The sequence below is a fragment of the Hippocampus comes genome, unplaced genomic scaffold, assembly GCF_001891065.2.
Source record: "Hippocampus comes isolate QL1 unplaced genomic scaffold, H_comes_QL1_v1.1 scaffold310, whole genome shotgun sequence".
NCBI classification, from domain to species: domain Eukaryota; kingdom Metazoa; phylum Chordata; class Actinopteri; order Syngnathiformes; family Syngnathidae; genus Hippocampus; species Hippocampus comes.
Window position 1 is genome coordinate 1,061,271 of NW_017805990.1, and position 16,043 is coordinate 1,077,313.

Genomic DNA, 16,043 nt, shown 5'->3' on the forward strand with positions numbered 1-16,043 from the left:
CCCACACCCAACAACCAATATGTCATCTGCTATAGGCTCCACCCCCCTTAGTCCTGCGAGTAGTTCATGCTGTTTCGCTGGTAAATCTCTGGGGCCACAGATACGCCAAATGGTAGCTTTAACCATCGCTTTCTGCCCCATGGTGTCCAGAAAGTGGTTGGATAGCTACTAGACTCATCTAACCTGCACTGTAAAAAGGCATCTCGCGCATCTACTAGGGTAAAAATGCGGGACCCAGGCAACTTGTATAATACATCCTCAAGTGTCGGCATAATGTAGTGAGATCTCTTTAGAGCCTGATTTAGTGACTTAGGGTCAATACAAATCCTCAACTTCTCTGGCTGCTTGACAATAACCATATTACTAATCCACTCAGTGGGCTCTGACACTGAAGTTAAATGGCCATCTCTTTCATATTTGTCTAACTGAGCCTTAACTGCATCTCTGAGGGCCACTGGGACGTTGCGTGGGGAAGCATGTACTGGGGTTACTTTTGTATCTAGCTCAAAATGAACATCCCCTGGGAGTGACTCAACAGGATCATTAAAAACGTCATTGTATGATTGCCCAAGATGCTGCCTAGTTAATGGCTCTGAGCTGCTGTGTTCTACCCTAAGAAGCTCCTCAGGGATGGTAAACTGCATTAAACCCAAGCGCTCACTAGTCTCACCTGACAGTAGGGGTCTCTGTCCGCTTCTCACAATCTCAAACTGTAATTTATGGGCTTTTCCTCTCACTACACAGTCTGTCTGGAATATGCCTATGGATTGCATGGACTGGCCTGAATACAGTACCAACCTGGTCTGACTTGGCAATAGCTTTGCCTCGGGAGCAAGTCTCCTCATATCTTTTATGCTCATAACATCACATGTTGCACCTGAGTCTAACTGGCATCTCTGAAAACCTCCATTTATTTTTATATTAGCAAACCATTTCTTTCCACGACCCTGAACTGCCCCTATGCTCTCTGCTGTGTATATGTGGGCATCTGTGTTAGACATGTCCATGTCTACTTCCCCATCTGCAGCATGGAGTTGTCTTGTAGCTTGACCCTTCTTCATGCACACCTTGGCAAAGTGATTTGGAGTCCCACAGCTCAGACAGTTCTTTCCGAATGCTGGGCAAAAGTCACGTCCGCGCCTGTGCATGTTGCCACAAAATCTGCATGTAGTACTCTCGGGTGTGTTTGTGGTCTGATTTTGAGATCTGTCCGAGTGTTCTTGCCTGGGTGGTGCTCGTGGACGACGGCCATCTGTTGCATGCACTGTCTCTAGTGACCTGTCCTGTGTGATTGCTTGTATCCTGATGTCTGTCATTTCTGCAGCTCTGCATATCTCTATGGCTGATGCTAGTGTGAGATCTTTCTGTCTGAGTAGACGGCGGCGTACATTTTCATCACTCACCCCCAGCACCAGTCTGTCTCGAATTAATTCCTCTTTGAGTTGTCCGTACTCGCAGGAAGCAGCCTTCTCCCTCAGTTTAGTTATGAATGAATCAATGGGCTCGCCCTCATCTTGCTTACAGGTTCCAAAAACAAATCTCTCGAATATTATATTTCTTGCTGGTTTAAAGTAGGTCTCCAACGCATCCAGGATAGCATCCGCGTCCTTCCCGTGCTCCTCCGTCAGCCCCAGGTTATGCTTGTATATGTGACGACATTCACTGCCCATCACTCTTCTTAGTGTTGCTGCTTGCACATCTTTACCTTTCTCCTTTAATCCTGTAGCTCATACATAGTCCTCATATTCAGACCTGAAATTGTCCCAGTTACTTGCCAGATCGCCACTCATCTTCATCACCTCCGGTGGCGGTATATTAGCTGCCATGCTGTTCCTTGTTGTCTTAGCTTGCTGCTAACAGCTGCTTCACTCACTTCACTTAAGTCTTTTCCGTTTTGTTTTCCTTCCTTCTACCAGCCCCCTCAATGGAGCGTTTTGCACTCTCCCTCACCGGAGGCTGGTTTGGTCACTTCTGACACCATGTTTCTGTATGTATGTTGCAGAATAACGAGACACCGGACACAAGAGTGTTCGTTATGTGTCGCTGTATTCGAAACTGCCGGCCGTACAAACAAGCGCACGTACTTCGCCCGTGCTGCTGGGGCAAACCATTCTGAAAGAGGGGGGTTTCACTCCCCCTAACATGGTTGACCGAGTGTTACGGCAAGCGAGGATTTTTTCATTTTAAAACAAAGCATTACTCGACGGGGAACAGTGCTTTTTTTTTTGCTTTTTTTAAACCAGCCGTGCGAGTGCTGTTTTACTGCCGCAATGCTGCCGCGTTATTTGGAAAGAAAAGTTAAGGTTAAGTTATTAATCATTGAGACCTCTTTCTGTGTACCGTCTTTCTTTGCAAATACCTCATGTTACAATGTGGGCACCTGCGGCTTACAGGTCTGGCTTGTGTGTGTACACAATGTGTTTTCCTTTAAAAATGTAGTGGGTGTGGCTTATAATCAGGTGTCCTCTACAGTCCGGAAATTACAGTAATTTAAAATTCCGATTTTCCCCTCGACTTCGACACCCGAGATCACAGTGCGTAAACACTAAAATTATACTGGTATGACTGAGACATCTCATGCCTACATGTTAGCATCCATACACCTTTAGTTGGTTAATTTCAATTTATAGTTGTGTGACAACGAATAAATAAACAAATAAATAAATAAATCCGCAGGTGTGAGTGTGAGCACAAATGGTTGCTCGTCCTGCGATTGTCTGGCAACCAGTTCAGGGTTTACCTCGCCTACTGCCCAAAGACAGCTGGGAAAGGCTCCAGCACGCCTGCAACCCTTGTGAGGGTAAAGTGGTTCGGATATATTATTACAGCTCATTTTTCATTAAAAGGGAGTATTAACAGTGTTTCATTCTTACAACAACATAGCACCATTTCAATGCATGGCACCACTGAAGCCTTCCCAAATGTTGCACCTGAAAAGTCTAAAATGCGAGTGGTTAGCGCGTTGACCTAACAGTGCAGAGGTACCGGGTTCAATTCCAGCTCTGGCCTCCCTGTGTGGAGTTTGCATGTTTTCCCCGGGCCTGCGTGGGTTTTCTCCAGGTACTCCGGTTTCCTCCCACATTCCAAAAACATGCATGGCAGTCTGATTGAACACTCAAAATTGTCCCTAGGTGTGAGTGTAAGCCTGAATGGTTGTTCGTCTCTGTGTGCCCTGCGATTGGCTGGCAACCGGTTCAGGGTGTCACCCGCCTACTGCCCGAAGACAGCTGTGATAGGCTTCAGCACCCCCCACGACCCTTGTGAGGATAAGGAAAATGGATGGATTTTGATTGATTCACATTAATATCCTCTGCTTGTGAAAAAAAAAAATCTATGAAGCTGGGATGTGTAAAATAAAAACAGAATCAATCGTTCACATTCTTTTCAAATTCTATTCAATTCGATACATTACAAAAACAAGAGTTCATGTTCAAACTCATGTCCGCAGACATGATGAATGGGACTTAAAAATAAAAAATATATATATTTTTTGGTTAAAATTACAAATTTTGTGTTTGTTTACTTTGGCTTAAGACTTTGTCAACCTTGAAGAAAAGCCTCTTTGAAGGAAAGTACCAGTAATAAACATGATTTGATTGATTAAAGATTATTAAATGCTATCGCGATAGCGTCATCTCCAATCGTACATTTATATCATGGTTTCTGTGTTGTATTGTCATTTTTATGATGAAATATGAACGGCCAAAACAGATTGTGCGCTGTCTCCCTCAGCAACGATGGAGGTATATTATCATGTCAGGCACAGCTTTTTCAAAGGCAAAGCACACAGCAACGGCTTGCGCAAGATGTAATCGTATCACAGCTGTCACCCGTGCAAATTGCATTGTCTACTGATTCTATCGCTGTGACCAGCAAGCAGTCTCTTTGATGCCTTTTTCCTTTCCATTTTTTATCATGATGTCATTATTTGTGTCACTGCTGCTTTTTGCATTCATGTATTTGACAAGTCCGTCTGTATTTTCTTTTTGCTCCAGGTTTACAGACATTCCTATATGGCTTCCTACAGCATCTACAATATCCACACAAGGTAATTGTGGCCGTCCTCATTATTCGTTGCAGTCACGGAAGCAATCTTGTTTGCAAATTTGTTTAACATCGATTATTGACTACAAAGAATTTTTTCCTCCCAAAAAATTTAGTGAATGATTTTTTCTCTGCATTGTCTGCTTTTCTCCCACAGTTCTATTTATTGTTGAGTTTCATTAAGGTTAATTGAAATTACTTCCTCTCCAGTAATAGTTTGAAAGGGAATGCATTTTTGCGGGTTGAGGGGACAGGGATGACCCTACACAGGTTAAGGTGTAAAAAGTGTTTGGATTGATGGTAGTGTCCTCAAGAAAAAAATACTTCGTCGCCGAACCATTCACACGTGAGGAAAATGAGACACCACGAAAATATTGGTAATGTGAGGATAATTAAATATGTAATGGCATGTTGTCATCAAATAAGTAGGAGATTGAAATTAGTGTTGCTTTCAACCACAAAAATTATAACAAAAGATCTTCGGTACAGTGGCGGAGCTTGACTTTTATCATTGGGGTGGCCATACGGTGGCCAAGCCTAACTAACTCAGCGCGTCTGCAAACCAAAAATTTGGAAAAACCTCATCATCAATCACCATCCACTTTATATTGGATAAAATGTGCACATGCATGCATTTATGTATGCTGCGCACACACACACACACACACACACACACACACACACACACACACACACACACACACACACATATAGTTTCTGTTAGAAACAGGTTTTGATTCCTACAGAAGAAATAAATAGTGTATCACGTTAAGCTGCAATTTGTGTTGTTTCGCTTGAGAAAGCATTTGCATCCCCCTATGCAATCGCCCCGCCCCCATATTTTATTGATACTGTAGGCTTTATCCATCTATTTATTTATGTATTACTATACTATTCGGTAAAATAGAGGCTCAAGAGTTGTGCAAAACAAACAAAAAAAAAGTTACATCACAACAATACACAAATCTTAAAAGTAATGCTGTAAAATAATTACCGTATTTTCCGCACTATAGGGCGCACCAAAAAGTCTTCAATTTTCTTAAAAGCTCATCGAGTGCCTTAAAATCCGGTGCGCCTTGTGCATGGTCATTACGGTAATAAATCGACTCCAAGATGGCTCCTTGCTGGAGACATGTTTCCGATGTTATAACTTGCTGTTGGTTCAGTGAACTGTGTCGCTGCTTTATTAAATAAGTTTGTAAGTAACCTCCACAGACTGATGACTAAAATTTGCCGAATAGTATCAAGAAAGATACAATGACAAAATTGGTCAGAAAAGGCTTCACTAGAAGTGTAATTTTAATATGAAAAACATGAGAGTTGAACTTATTGGAAATACTTTTTAATTAAATTCTTTTTATTAATTATTGCTCTTCCTTTACTGTTCTAAAACAGATTAATGCTTGACCATGCTATACCATTCTAATATATATATATATATAATTGGGAGCTGGACCCTCCAGAAGTGGTAAACTCAGTCCTGCAGTACGCTGCCTGGGGAGTGCAAGGCCAACAACTGGTTCGAAAACACAAACTAGCCTTCAAAGCTTTTCTGTTTTATTCCACTTCAGCAATTGCTTTACACATTGATCTTTACAGGATCGATGATCTCAAAAGTATATGTTGTTGATCATTGTTACAATTTTATGCTTGTGAACCAAGTCGCCTGTGCCTCTTATCTGTGTTCATTTGTCAAATGGTTTTTGTTTGTTCTTTGTCCTTCTAGATTTACATATTTGAAAATAACATTTACTATCAGTCTGATGTGAAGAGTAACTCTCTAAGGCTGACATCCTCAGGAAAGGAAGGCGTCATATTTAATGGGATTGCTGACTGGCTTTATGAAGGTAAAACACATTTCGCATCATTTTAATATGTCCATGTTTAATCCATCCATCCATCCATCCATCCATTTCCTGATCCGCTTATCCTCACGAGGGTCGTGGGCATGCTGGAGCCTATCGCAGCTGTCTTCGAGCAGTAAGCGGGGTACACCCTGCACTGGTTGCCAGCCAATCGCAGGGGACGGATAGAGGAACAACCATTTGCGCTCACATTCAGACCTAGGGACAATTTAGAGTATTCCATTGACCTGCCACAAATGTTTTTGGAATGTGGAAGGGAACCGGAGCACTCGGAGAAAACCCACGCAGGCACGGGGAGAACATCCAAACTCCACACACGGGAGGCCGGAGCCGGAATTGAACCCTGCACCTCTGCACTGTGAGGCCGGCGTGCTAACCACTCGCATTTTAGACTTTTCAGGTGTAACATTCAGGAAGGCTTCAGTGGTGCCATGCATTGAAACGGTGCTATGTTGTTTTCTTATTATAGAAGGTGACTATAGTCCTGCGATTGGCTGGCAACCAGTTTGGGGTGTACCCCTCCTACTCCCCAAAGATAGCTGGGATAGGCTCCAGCATGCCCCGCGACCCTTGTGTGGAGAAACGGATCAAAAAAATGGATGAATGCATTTTCTTAAAGGACAGCAGTTGCTACGCCACTCACTACTCGTATAATGTGCGGGGTTCTGCCACAATATTTCATGAGTGGTCAAATCGACTTTCCCGAGGCAGTCTTCACCCGTATGTAATTTAGCGAAGGTTTTAGATGGGTCTGTCATTTGCTAACATGGAAGAATCCAGCATTCTCTGTTTTGGAACTGGCTGAATGGCAGCTAGCTTCAGGGGTTGGGAAACTCACCTGATTGAAGTGAGTAAGTTACTTACTATGTGCTGCAACACAGCAGATTTCGCAATCGTTTTGAAAAAGTCAGGGATTGAGCCAGTGATGGTTTCAGCTGTTGAACTATTTCTGTTTGTTGACTGATCAACTGAAACAAATTGGCATGTTAATTTAGCTATTCCTTGGTGGTTTTGGGTGTTGCATCCATCCTCCCATCAAGCCATTTTCTTCTGCTTATCCGGGGTCGGATAGCGTGATTTTGAGTATCTGCTTCACTTATGCGCAGAGTAGGCAATTTTTGTGCATTATGAGTGAACGAGGCCCATTGTCTGTCCAGATCAAAGTGAATTTGGGGTTTAGTTCATCTCCACTTATACTCTGTTTTCTAGCATTTTAATTTTAATTCGAAGGGCATTATCATCATTGTGCACCTCCAAGAATAGCAAAAGAGGGATCTTTGACCATTCTTTTGCACACTCTCTCTAAATCATCCATCCTATCCTCTGCGCTCTCATCGATTGCTCACTCCACAGATTTTCAATGGGGTTGACATGTGGGGACTGAGATGGCAATGGGAGTAGTTAGATAAAATCTGTGTCTGGTGAACTATTCCTACAATTTTCAGTATTAGAGTATGCTTCTGCAATAAAAACAAAATGTGTGTGTGTGTGTGTGTGTGTGTGTGTGTGTGTGTGTGTGTGTGTGTGTATGTATGTATATATATATATATATATAAAATCCTCGTCTCACCCCTCGGTGGAGTCCGTCCCTCATTCAGCTCGGGCCAGGAAGCTTGAGGGTTCTGCGCAGTGTTTTTTTTTCTGGATAAAAAAAATGGTCAGCTGGATTCTCAGCACTATGGATTCTTTTTGTTTTGATGAAAAGAGTCTTCTTGCCCCTCTGAGACATTGGCTGCTGGGCACACCTCAGATCCTTGGCAGAAGTGAAGTTTGGTTTGCCTGACAATATTGTCTGTAGAGGATGTGGAAGACAACTACAATATCAGAATCAGAATCAGATTTATTGGCCATGTATGCAAAAAAAAATACAAAATGAATTTACTTACCAGTTACAACCTGTTCAGAGGAACAAAACAACAATAATCAACATGGGGGAGACGGTGGGTCGCTGTTAAGCGCCCCTATATCTTAGATGTAAAAGGAAAATAGTCGGGAAGAGGAGGGGAAGAAAAACATTGCCCCTGCAATTGCAAAGCCAAGACCTTATCAGTCACATGCCCGGGGGGTACAAAAATTGGGAGTTGGGACTCGTTTTTTCCATCCAACAAAAGTTCAGATAACTACTGTTTTGGGTACAGGCCCTCAGCAATTTCAGACAGCCTTGAATGTCTTTCAGCACGTGCCTCTCCATGGCATCAATCTGCCAAATTCTTGATCAATCAGTCAATCAATTTTCCAGGATGGTACAACTACTCACGGTCTTTTACATTTTGCGAAGCGACTCCAAAATCATCCACTTTGCTGTTGAGTTCAGTCAACACATGAGTCTTAGTGTTGATCACCCACCCCACACCTTCCACGTAGGCCGTCAGCTTTTTCCCTTCCAATGAAGCTGAAGCAGCGGGTTTAATTTTGCGATAGATCAGGAAACTGCGAACACCAAATAGCAGGATACCTGTTTTCAAAAGGCCAATAATGAAGATGTCTTCCACATCCTCTACGAACACTATTGTCAAGAACACAATTCTCCACTTCAGCCAAGGATCTCAACTTTGTCCAGCAGCATATGTCCCAGAGGGGCAAGAAGGCTCTTATCGTCGAAAAAAATTATCCATCGTGCTGAGAGTCCAGCTGACTAATTCCATGGTTTGGTTTGTGTTTTCGGAAGAAAAAATAATACAGAGGCTATACCAAGACAGAGGACAGCACATTAGGCAAAGTCAGCAAACAGAGGAGCAAAGGGAAGGAGTGGGGGAGGGAAATGGGTCGAACAGCACAAAAAGTGTCCTCTTTCACTGAGAGCTAAAGCAAGAAAAATATTGGCCTTCTGCTAATAGGTATCCTGCTGTTTGGAGTTGGCAGTTTACCGATCTATCGAAATATTCAGCTGGCGGGAGCAGTTTCATTAGACGAGAACAATTTGCCGGACATTCTGAATGGTGCAGGGTGGATGATCAATACTCAGACTCATGTGTTGGCAGAACTCAATCGCAAAGTGGATGCGGTGTTGGAATCGCTTCGCAAAATGGAAAAGAACAAAGTGTACTTGATCCGGCCTGGGATAAATGTCATGACTGATCAATGATTCGGCTAATTGATGCCATTGAGAAATCACAAACTAAAAGACTTCCAAGGCTGTCTGAAATTGTGGACGGCCTGTTCCCAAAACAACTGCAATCTGGACTTTCCCCTGGTAGGAAAAAATTCGATTGAACGTGAGCATTCCTATTTACTCTTTACTCCTCCTTCCCGAGCCTGAGACTGATAAGCCACACGTGCTTGACATGCAGACAGCAACAAATGATAATCACAAAATGCCCTGCAATATCAACGCCTTCGTCGGATTCCTCTTGACTCGAGCCCCACGTGTTCCAACTTGATTGGCTGTAGTGCGCCCATGCTGAGCTTACTCACTGGTCTGGTTGTGATGTGTCCCCTACTACCACCTCCCACCCAACTTCCTTCCTCCCCGTTCACTACGTCAAGTTTTGAGATTTGTTGCACTAGTTTTTTAAATGTACACTCTATGTGCTGAGGGTTTTTTCTCTAGCTCAAACCTTGCTCCTACTTAAGGAGAATAGTTGGAGTCTGTCGGTTTTCTTCCCTCTCTTTTCACATCTAAGATATCAGGGCGCTGAACAGCAAACCACCAGGCTTCCCCTTCTGTCTCCTCCTGTTGGTCATTGTTTTGTTTCTGTTCCTCTGACGGGTTGTAAGTGGGAAAGTAACTTCTTGTGGTTTTTTTTTTTTTTTTTACATACTTGGCCAAAAAATGTGGTTCTGATTCTGTTTGCTGCTTTGTGTAATCATAGGGTCTGAACGATGGGGAAGGTTAAGGGTTAAGAAAATGGGAGGTGGACATGGTTTAAGTTAGATTTCAATATTGATGAGCTTATTCATCTAGTCATTGATCTCCAGGAGAGTCTCCCTAGCTATTTTGGCTGGAAATGAAGTAGAACGGGAAACATTAAGACAATATGGAGCCTTGCGTTGGGGCTTGAGTTGAATCTGGGGATGGGGAAGCCTCAGTCTGTTTGGGTGAAGTTGAAGCTTCCTTATGCTGTCGTATCTGTTGTTCTGCATGTTCTTGTCATTTGTTTTATGTTAGTGCAAGCCAATGACAAACAAAATAAAAAATGTTGGAAGTCACTATAATACAACAACACTGTTTTGGAAGTTTGTGGTATAATACTGTTTAAACTCTTATTGTGTCAAATGTTGTCCACTCAGCATCTACTGCAGCCTATTCATCCTAGAAGGGGATTTTCCCATCTGCGGGCCCCTTCTCAGCATTTCTCATTCTTCCTTTTTTGTTTGTTTGTTTGTTTGTTTGTTTTTAGTTTTGTTCTTCCCACCTGGTGGTTAAGATCAGGTGATGTCAACGGTGGGACTTTTTGTGATTAAGGGCGATTGAAATAAATTTGACTTGACTCTTAACATTTTTAGGGGGTTGTCACTCACCTGCATTTTTTTCATTTGACACGGAAGGGCTTGATCGTTGTCCCTCTAAAATAGAGGGCGATTACTGTGCCAGCAGTTGAAATGATTTTTTTTTCCACCATGGGTGGCTTCGAACACTGTTCCTTACAATGGATGACAATTATCAGGGAAAGGCGGGGGTTAAAGTGATACCTTGTCTCTTCAATACTAAAGTGACTCTCAATCACCTCTTTTGTAGCTCCGTGGTTTAATTAAACAGACAAACACACGCTTAATTAGGTGCTGACAAGTAGTCCCTTTAATGTTGTCTTTATCTTGGGCAGAAAAAAAAAAACGATCTTGCTGTCGTAAAAACAAAAAGGGTGCAGCAATTGACTGATTTTTGTTATTATGGGAAATTTAGCTCATGCAACCTCACCTCAGTTTGCAATAACTTCTGCTTTCTTAACAATTAATTCATTTCAGAAAAGTTTGCTCTGATGAAACAGCATTAAGAATTGAAATGCAGTAAAAGTGATGATTGTGCGCCTTCAGAGGAGATCCTTCAGACCCATGTGGCACATTGGTGGTCGCCGGATGGAGAGAGATTGGCCTTCCTCGTGCTGAATGAGAGTCAGGTGCCCAACATGGCTTTGCCTCGATTCACTGGCATGACATACCCCAAAGGAAAACAGTATCCTTACCCCAAGGTAAGTCTTGCTTATTATAGAGGCCCAATCTTGAGATTTCAGAGGTGGTTGTCACAATGTAAACAATTTCTGCGGAATTACCTCACATTTTAGGTATTAGTTGATATTGAATTAGAAGTACAAAAAGGTTTTCGTACCATAAAGTTATTTCTGCACTGTTTCACAAAACAAGTCTAGATATATGTTGCACAGAAAAAATGCCCACTCATATTTTACTTTGCCTTAACTGTCTTACACCAAGTCTTACAGGCAGGGCTGTTTTGCCAACACATCTAAATAACATTTCTGCATTTATTTTTCTGCAATATTTCAAAGTTATAAAAATCAATCTTATAAACGCTTCCGGCAGTGATGTCGGCGGGTTGGTGGAAAAAAAAGAGCAACAACCTCTGGTGACTTAAAATTCCTTACTTGCACCTCGGCTTACATTAATGTTAGGTTGCGTTTTCCCTTTTTTGTGGCGTTAAGACAAAAAGCTGAACTACTCTAAGTGACACCGCCTGAGATAATCTTCACGGCAGGAACTTCAGACCCATCACTATCAATCACTGTCATTCTTAGAGAATGCAGTATGCCATTTATCCACTGACAAACCCCTTGCCCCTTCCATCTCTCATCTCCAAGGTTCAGTCGGACCCGAGTGCTCATCTAGCATTTCTCAAATGCTAAAACTCACCAAGCAGCAGCAGTGCCTAAAGTTTCCTTCTCACACTGGGATACATGCTTACAAGAGGTTGACACTGGGGAAAAAATAATTGCTGTTTATGATTGCAAATGAAATATTATTCAGTATTTTATGAAGCATTAGTACATAAACGTATGTGCAGAGGTGAGCAAGTTTCAAAATTTTGCCAAGCCATCATTTGTCATCTGTCAGCAACTCAGGCATCTGTCAGTCATCGTCAGTCCGTCATTTTTTTCAAGCCAGCCCAAACTGTAATCATTACACGGTCAGCCCGGGATTTTATTTTAAACGCACTTCCGTATTTGCTTCCATCTAGAATTGCTTCCATCTGTAAATTTCACTGTAAATTTAATTAAAAAGGTAAATAGTGTGCACTCTCTTTAAGTGTATCAACATCATATGGTGCCTTGCCAAAGACCTTTACAAACACCTACACATATATATTCGTTGGAAGCAAATTGTGTATGTATTCAGCCCTGCAAACAAACACACGAGACTCATAAAGAAATATAGAAGGTTTGTCTTATCCAAGCAAACTGAAGTGTTGTCATCTGGTTCCACCTCCATAGCCAATCTCAGCCGGCCATCACAGTCCCTGCAGGGATTGAAAATAGTCGTACGCACTCACACACAGTCAATGCAGAACCCAGTGAACAAATACATGCAATACAGGCGAGAGCGTCTTTCTTTTAGTTGTCAGCGAAATGGGTGTCCATCAGTGATGGAATGAGAGGTCTGTCGGTACTTGACACGGTTTGTGACAATTACACAAATGAAGAAAAACCTACTTCCGTCAGTGCTCAGTCTGTCATTTCTTGATATTTTTTTCAGTTTCCCATCATTTGTTCGCAAAACGGTCCTTCTGTCAGGACTGATGGAATGCTCCCCTCTGCTTATGTATATGTCAAATCTTTTTCATTTATGCAAATCAATCAGTGCAATTTCGGAAAGTATAACATTCCTTTCAGTGAACTTTTTGTGCTAATTACCTGTCAACTCTTTATATTTCCAATCAAGGATAATAACTTTTTTCTGACATAAACAATTTAAGGTATTTCACTAAAGCCTAAAGATTGTCCCACATGCAGGCTGGCCAACCCAATCCAGTGGTGAAGCTTTTTGTTGTCAATCTTTACGGGCCGACACACACGCTGGAGCTCATGCCACCAGACAGCCTCAAACTAAGGTGAGAAGAGCTTCATTTCTCTCATATGAAGATCACAGAATCTGTCGGATCGAATTGCTTAATAACACACAGTGATTTATGTTCTGCAAATTATTTTTATTGCTGTAATTAATTTGCAGAGAAAAACAAGATATGATCATCTTTCTGCCCCTAGGGATCATTATGTAACCATGGTAAAATGGATCAGTAAGACGCATACATCTGTTAGATGGTTGAACCGGGCTCAGAACATCTCCATTCTGACTGCGTGTGACACCACCACGGGAGCCTGTGTCACGGTATGTGCACCCCACAAACCAACAAAGAGGGTTGAGGGGCCAAGACAGATCTTTGACTTGTATTGGAAAGAAAAGAAAATATTTGCTGCGCTCCAGAGTCAAACTTGGAGCATCATGATTTTTGTCCTGACGCAAGCCTCCATGGGCATGGTTGGGAAATTTGAATGCATGCACATAGCGCACTTGACAGTTCGGTGGCTGAAAGTAGACTTAACCTTATGCCTGCAGGAACCACGTCTAAGTTTTGGTATGTGTATTAGAACACAATTTTAGTAAATTTGTTCAGAGCACAGGTAGAGGTAAGATCGGGTGGCCCGAGCCCGACCCGAATTTTGGTCGGGCCTAAAATGTCAATCATTGCTTCGGGTTCGGGTCGGGCTTCTCTCTCGCTGACTTTTTTTTTTTTGTTTCGAGGCCGTGAATAGTTTTGGCCACGAGAGACCGTGGTTCGCAAAAAACAGAAGTTGCCTCATCACAACACGTAGTGTACTAAACTCTTGCAATGACAATTCAAAGAACTCCTTCCAGTCTCTGTCAACTATCCACCCGTCATTGTTCGTCTTTGTCTCTCTGCTTCTCTCTCTTAAAGTGTCGTGCTAGATTCTTAAGGACGTACTGCTGCTGTGGTTTACGGCCCAATTTTCAACCCGTCAAAATGACGGACGGCCTTAAATTTTCCCCGTCCACTCTTAAAAAAAATCCGTCAATGATGGAAAATTGTCGGTTAATGTAACCTCTTCAGAAACAGAAATATAAAAGATGTAAATGTTTATACAGTCTTGTTTAACTTAGATTTCGTTACAAAAGACAGGCTTTGTTATCAGAAATCACCCCTCCTCCTCCCAAGTCCTCACAAATAAAATATGAAATCTCGGGTTTGCTTCAGGCTTGGGCCTGCAAATCAAGTTAAGTGATCGGGCTCGGGCCGGGTCGGGCTTAAATACCCTCGGGCCGGGTCGGGTTGGGCTCGATTTTTTAGGACTGATCTTAGCTCTAAGCACAGGTACACAGATTCTCAGCTGCATGTGCATACATGTATATATCTATCTATATATCTATAGATATATAGATATATATATATAGAGAGAGAGAGAGAGAGAGAGAGAGAGAGAGAGAGAGAGAGAGGTCCTTTTAAAAAATTAGCATATTGTGATAAAGTTCATTATTTTCCATAATGTAATGATACAAATTAAACTTTCATCATATATTTTAGATTTATTGCACACCAACTGAAATATGCAGGTCTTTTATTGTTTAAATATTTATGATTCTGGCATACAGCTCGTGAAAACAAAAATCCCTATCTCAAAAAATTGGCATATTTCATCAGACCAATAAAAAAACAAGTGTTTTTGATTTAAAAGAAAGGCAATCGTCAATAATAATGTTCAGTTATGCTCTCAATACTTGGTCGGGAATCCTTTTGCGGAAATGATTCGTGCTTCAATGCGGCGTGGCATGTAGGCAATCAGCCTGTGGCACTGCTGAGGTGTTATGGGGGCCCAGGATGCTTCGATAGCGGCCTTAAGCTCATCAACAATGTTGGGTCTGGTGTCTCTCAACTTTCTCTTCACAATATCCCACAGATTCTCTTTGGGGGTCAGGTCAGGAGAGTTGGCAGGCCAATTGAGCACAGTAATACCATGGTCACTAAACCATTTACCAGTGGTTTTGGCACTGTGAGCAGGTGCCAGGTCGTGCTGAAAAATGAAATCTTCATCTCCATAAAGCTTTTCATCAGATGGAAGGATGAAGTGCTCAAAAATCTTCCGATAGCTAGCTGTATTGACCCTGCCCTTGATAAAACACAGCGGACCAAGTCCAGGAGCTGGCATTGCATCCCAGAGCATCACTGACTGTGGGTACTTGACACTGGACTTCAGGCATTTCCTTCTCGCCAGTCTTCCTCCAGACTTTGGCACCTTGATTTCCGAATGACATGCAAAATCTGCTTTCATCCGAAAAAAGTACTTTGGACCACCGAGCAACAGTCCAGTGCTGCTTCTCTGTAGCCTAGGTCAGCCGCTTCTACAGCTGTTTCTGGTTCAAAAGTGGCTTGAACTGGGGAATGCGGCACCTGACCTGTAGCCTCGCCTGTGCATGGTGGTTCTGGATGCTTCTACTCCAGACTCAGTCCATTGCTTCCACAGGTCCCCCACGATTTGGAATCGGCCCCTCTCGACAATTTTCCTCAGGGTCCGGTCACCTCTTCTGGTTGTGCAGCGTTTTCTGCCACACTTTTTCCTTCTCACAGAGGTGCCTTGATACAGTACTCTGCAACCAGCCTCTTCGCTCAGAGATTTATTCTGTGTATTACCCTCTTGTTTGAGGGTGTCAATGGTGGCCTTCAGGACAGCAGTCAGGTCGGCAGTATTACCCAGGATTGCGGTTTGGAGGTTTTCAAAGACTCCGAAATCATTTGCGGGTGTTTAGAGTTAATTCGTTGATTCAGATGATTAGGTTAATAGCTCCTTTAGAGTACCTTTTCATGATTTGCAAATTTTTTCAGATAGGAATTTGGTGTTTACAAGAGCTGTATGCCAAAATCATCAGTATTAAAACAATAAGAGATCTGAAATATTTCAGTTGGTTTGCAATAAATCTAAAATATATGAAAGTTTATTTTTTCTCATTACATTATGGAAAATAATGAACTTTAACACTCCATGCAAATTTTTTTGAGAAGGACCTGTATATGTGTGTGTGTGCGTGTGTGTGCGTGTGTGTGTGTGTATGTGTGTGTGTGTGTGTGTGTGTGTGTGCACTCACAAAAATAAAGGGAACACTTAACAGCATGTGTGTATATATATATATATATATATATAGGACCCGAGCTGAATGAGGGACGGACACCAC

The 16,043-nt window shown here is 42.3% G+C and overlaps 2 protein-coding genes across 2 annotated transcripts in view; one reads left to right on the top strand and one right to left on the bottom strand.

Moving 5' to 3' along the window:
- Positions 1–2,139, bottom strand: part of LOC109528957 (uncharacterized) — a 4,682-nt gene extending 2,543 nt beyond the window's left edge. The window contains exon 1 of the mRNA XM_019892047.1: positions 1,247–2,139. Within this exon, the coding sequence (XP_019747606.1) occupies positions 1,247–1,670 (424 nt within the window). The 5' untranslated portion in view covers positions 1,671–2,139. The remainder of the gene's footprint in view (positions 1–1,246) is intronic.
- Positions 1–16,043, top strand: part of dpp10 (dipeptidyl peptidase like 10) — a 183,174-nt gene that overhangs the window by 142,485 nt on the left and 24,646 nt on the right. Inside the window, 6 exon segments of the mRNA XM_019892048.1 lie at positions 3,996–4,055; positions 5,489–5,563; positions 5,771–5,891; positions 10,884–11,038; positions 12,812–12,909; positions 13,064–13,187. Coding sequence (XP_019747607.1) covers positions 3,996–4,055; positions 5,489–5,563; positions 5,771–5,891; positions 10,884–11,038; positions 12,812–12,909; positions 13,064–13,187 — 633 coding nt within the window.